The sequence below is a fragment of the Monoraphidium neglectum genome, assembly GCF_000611645.1.
Source record: "Monoraphidium neglectum strain SAG 48.87 unplaced genomic scaffold scaffold00901, whole genome shotgun sequence".
NCBI classification, from domain to species: Eukaryota; Viridiplantae; Chlorophyta; class Chlorophyceae; order Sphaeropleales; family Selenastraceae; genus Monoraphidium; species Monoraphidium neglectum.
In genome coordinates, this window is record NW_014012727.1 from 14,768 (window position 1) to 19,102 (window position 4,335).

General features: G+C 68.7%; 2 protein-coding genes across 2 annotated transcripts in view; one reads left to right on the top strand and one right to left on the bottom strand.

Annotated features, from left to right (window-relative positions):
• Nucleotides 1-2,279, top strand: part of MNEG_5851 (putative pyruvate-flavodoxinoxidoreductase) — a gene marked incomplete at both ends in the record, with an annotated part of 12,048 nt that extends 9,769 nt beyond the window's left edge. The window contains 5 exons of the mRNA XM_014045673.1: nt 172-270; nt 679-819; nt 1,280-1,390; nt 1,581-1,750; nt 2,120-2,279. Coding sequence (XP_013901127.1) covers nt 172-270; nt 679-819; nt 1,280-1,390; nt 1,581-1,750; nt 2,120-2,279 — 681 coding nt within the window. The remainder of the gene's footprint in view (nt 1-171; nt 271-678; nt 820-1,279; nt 1,391-1,580; nt 1,751-2,119) is intronic.
• A 1,409-nt stretch (nt 2,280-3,688) lies between these two features.
• On the bottom strand, nt 3,689-4,290 carry MNEG_5852 (hypothetical protein; the record flags this gene model as incomplete). The annotated part of the gene is made up of 2 exons (XM_014045674.1): nt 3,689-3,886; nt 4,015-4,290. Coding segments are annotated over 2 exons (474 nt in total), but the record flags the coding sequence as incomplete, so codon positions are not given.
• Between the last annotated feature and the right edge of the window lie 45 nt (nt 4,291-4,335).

Sequence of the window (4,335 nt, forward strand, 5' to 3'; positions counted from 1 at the left end):
CGTACGACGTGAGGGCCCGGCGGGCGGGGAGAGAGGGGGCGGCGGGGGGCATGTGTGGACGTTTGCCTTGGGCGGGCCCTCTCTCGCTCACACACGCACAATCACACACGCCTATCGTCTTACACACATTCACCCCTCCTCGTCCCCCATACATCGCCCCTGGCCCCCCAGATCGGCTTTGCTGGGCTTGACCACGTGTTCAGCACCGGGGAGGACGTCAACATCCTGGTGCTGGACACTGAGGAGTACTCCAACACAGGGGGCCAGAAGGTGGGACGGATGATGTATTTTTTGTGTTTGAGTGTGTGTGGGGGGGGGGGGGGCGGGCCGTGTGAGTTTTGTGTGGGTGCAGTTTTGGTGTAGGCGTGCGTAGTCTTGTGGGGGTGAGAGCGAGTTTTGTGTGTGGCTGTGCCAGTGTGAGTGAGAGTGTATGTTTAGGGAAGGGCGGGGAGAATAGGTTGGTTGGTCACTTGGTTTACTGATCTGAGGCGCAGTGATTGAGGGTCTGAGGGCGGTGAAGGAGCGCTGGGCCACTGGGCTGCCGCGCACAAGCCCGGCCGCCCCCACGGCAGCTGGGCCGCTCGGCCTGCAAACTCCCCAGCCCCACCGGGCGCCGCGGTCCCCTCATCCTCACTGTCCGCTGCTGCTCTGCTGCGTCCCCGCTCCCCCCCACCCCAGTCCAAGTCCACCCCGCTGGGCGCCGTGGTGAAGTTTGCTGCGGGCGGCAAGGCGCGGCCCAAGAAGGAGCTGACCCAGATGGCCATGATGTACCCCGACACGTACGTGGCCAGCGTCTGCCTCGAGGCCAACTACAACCAGGTGCGCGCGTGTGCGCGCGTGCGTGTGTGTGTGTGTGTTGGTGTGCACGCTCGTGTGTGTGTGTGTGCAGGTGTGTGTGTGTGCAGGTGTGTGTGTGTGCAGGTGTGTGTGTGTGCAGGTGTGTGTGCGTGTGTGTGTATGTGCAGGTGTGCATGCGTGTGTGTGTGTGTGTGTAGTGGGTAGGAGAGACAGGGGCCTGGCTCTCGGCACCACGGGGGTGAGGCGTGCTGGCACGAGGAAGGGGGCCGGGGGCGGTTATGGAGGGGTCGCGGCATTGCTTGCTGGGCGTGGGGCCGAGAATCGGATGGTTGGGGTTCGGGAGGAGGCGGCAGGTGGCAGGAGCAAGTAATTGTTAAATTTTTCTAGGTGGCGGGCAAAAAAGTCTGTGAGCTTCGTGAGTCACGGCGACGACGACTCACCAACACACGCCACTCCCCCCCTCCTTCCCCTGTCGCCGCAGGTTGTCAAGGCGATGACCGAGGCGGAGGCGCACCCCGGCGTGTCGCTGGTGGTGGCCTACGCCCCCTGCGCCCTGCAGGGCCCCGAGGGCGGCATGAGCAAGTCCCAGACGGTGAGAGTGCGCCCCTCGCCTGCACCCAACGACGAGCCGCCAGCCCACCCAGCCAGGCTCTGCGCCCGGCGGGCGCGGCCGAAAGACCCGGGTGCACCCGTGCTGCGCGTGGCACGACGTTTTGAACCCGCCATGCTGCAGCCGCCACTGCCGCTCACCTTGCTCAACCGAAACGGACCCCGCCCTGCAGGACGCCCGCATGGCCGTCGAGACCGGCTACTGGCCGCTCTTCCGCTACCAGCCCGCGCCCCACGTCGCGGGCGGCAACGGCGACGGCGGGGAGGCGCCGCGGGCGCAGCTGGTGCTGGACAGCAAGAAGCTCAAGCCGGGGCTGGAGGAGTTCCTGGACCGCGAGAACAGGTGTTGGGGGGGGGGCCGTCGTTCCGGCTCTGGCTGTGGCTCTGCCTGTGGCTCTGGTTGATGCTTTGGCTGTCGCTATGGCTCTGGTGTGGTTGTCACTGTCGCTGTGGCTCTGGCGGTGGCTGTGGCTGTGGCAGTGGCGCCCTGACGCGGCCTTGCAGCGAAGCGATCGCCCGGCCGCGCCCGCATGTTGGGATGTCCCTGAAGGGGCGAAGGCGGTGGCCGTTTGCAGGCGCGTCGGTCCCCGCCCGCCGCCTGCCGGGGCCGCGCCCGCCCCTCCTGCGGCGCCCGCCGCTCGCACACCCCTCAAAGCCAGCCCCTCCCCAAACCCTCCCCCTTGGCACTGCCTCCCCCAAAATCAAACCAAAGGTTCACCATCCTGACGCGCAAGGACCCCGCGGCGGCTGATGAGTTGCACCACCAGCTCGACGACGCCATCCACGCGCGCCACGAGAGGCTGACCAGGATGGCAGCAGAGTCAAAGAAGGCCGCCCCGCAGCCGCCGCCCGCGGCGCCCGAGCAGCAGTAGAGGCCGAGCGGCGCGGCCCGGCGGCGCGTCGCGGCCGCGGCGGGGAGGGTTGGGGATCGGGAGGGACCGCCCGTGTTTGGAGGCGCGGGGCGGCGATCTGCACAGCAGCAGGGACGAGGCGGCGACAGGAGGGGGGGCAGGGGCCGTGGACGACGCAGCGGAGGCTTGGATGAGGCCACCCCGTTGGGTGGAGGCGTGCCGGCGTGTATGAGCGGCGCAGGCGCGTGCGAGCCTCGCCGTCGGAGGTTTCCTGTGTGTTGCGTGCTGCTCGTTTGCATGCAAGACGGCCCGAGGTCCCCCGCTGCTTTGGCTGCAGTTCACCGCATTTGAATGCATTCCCCGGATGCATTGTTCCAACGAATTAGCTTCATTCTTTGCCCCATTTGCCGCTGCTTTGCACGCGAGCGGGTCGCACACGCAATTGAGGCCGGCGCTTGGGGCAGCTGACACCCCCAGGGGCCGGCCTGTATGTTACCCTGTTTCCCAGAGGGCGGCCGTGCGTCAGCGCGCCGCCCGAGGCTCACACAACCCTTGGTGCCACTGGTTCATTTTGCTTGCTTGATGCCAACCCACGAACTTGGCACTGTGGCGCCCGCTTTGCAAGAACCCCCGCCCTCGCCGCCCCCAGCTGGAAAGCTGCCCCGGGCCGCGCCACCCGCCGCACACGCGCTGGGCGTGCGGGCGTGGCTCCGGAGCGCTGGTGGGTGTGCGTGGGCGGCGGCATTCACTCAAGGCATACAACATTTGTCCAGACCCATGAGCACGCACTTGCTCAAACCTTGCGCACACACTACTGTTGATGTTTGGGCTGCATGCGTGATTTTGCAACGACCATCTCAAAGTTGGCACGGCCCGGCGGCGGCCGGCGCTGGAGTGAAGCGGGGGTGCACAGGTTTGAAAGGCCGGCGAGGTAGGGGAGAATGGAAGCTGCAGGCAGCTGACCGCTGAGGAAGACACTGTCTTGGAAAGGGATGCGTCGCTGCCAGGGGGCCGCGGGTGTCACCCCTGTCATGGCGACGGCCCGGCTTTGCCCAGAGGGCATCGCCAGCTCTGCCACGGCTGCTCCCCAGGCCGAAGGACTGAGTCGCCGGCAGGGAAAAGCGCCAGCCCGTGCCCCACAGCGGGTGTCCCTGTCCAATCGGTCCTGGTGAGTCGCAGGGTTACATACAACAGTGGGGCTCGCGAGACCGCGCACGGGTCGACCTCTTTGTCCCCCGCCTGCGTGCGCCTCGCGCTCCCCGCGGCGGTCCTCGCCGCGACCACGCCCCGACAACCGCGGGTCGCACCGACTCGGCGCACACGCGCCGCCGGGCACCAGGCCAAAAGCACCAGCTCTGCGGCGGCGGCTGCCGCGGCGGCGGCGGGCGGATTCCCGCGCGGCCGAAGGGGCGGCGGTCCGAGGAGCGCGCTCAGCGCTTGACCCACGCGAACGCCTTGCGCGCCTTGGGGCGGCCGGGCTTCTTGCGCTCCACCATGCGCCTGTCGCGCTTCAGCGCGCCCGCGCGCTTCAGCTGCGCGCGGTAGGCCGCGGGGTCAAAATTCTGCAGCGCGCGCGCAATGCCGTGCGCCGACGCCTGCGCCTGCCCCGAGCGGCCGCCGCCGTCAACCTGCAGGGGTGGGGGAGAGACGGGGCGGGACCGGGGCGTGGTAAGCGCTTGGACGAAAGGGGTGCGTGCTGAGGGCCGGCGACTGGACTCGCACGCGTGGGCGTTGGCACCACGCCGCAAGCAGCAACCTGGTGGACTGCACACAGCGCATCCACGGGGGCCCGGTCCGCGGAGGCTCGCCGCGGCGCCCTGCATGCGGTCGACGCCCCCAGGACGGCGCGCCCCGCCCCGTCCGGCCCTCTGCCACCCGGTGGACCCGCCTTGATGGCTACGTTGAAGCGCCCCAGCGCGCCCGTCATCATCAGCGGCTTCAGCAGCGCCGCGCGCTGCAGCACGTCCGGGAAGTAGCGGTCAAACGGCTGCCGGTTGACCAGCACGCGGCCCGCGCCCTCCCATATGAAGACCTGCGGGGCGCGCGGGGGGCGCGGGGGACGCGCGCATTGCGGGGG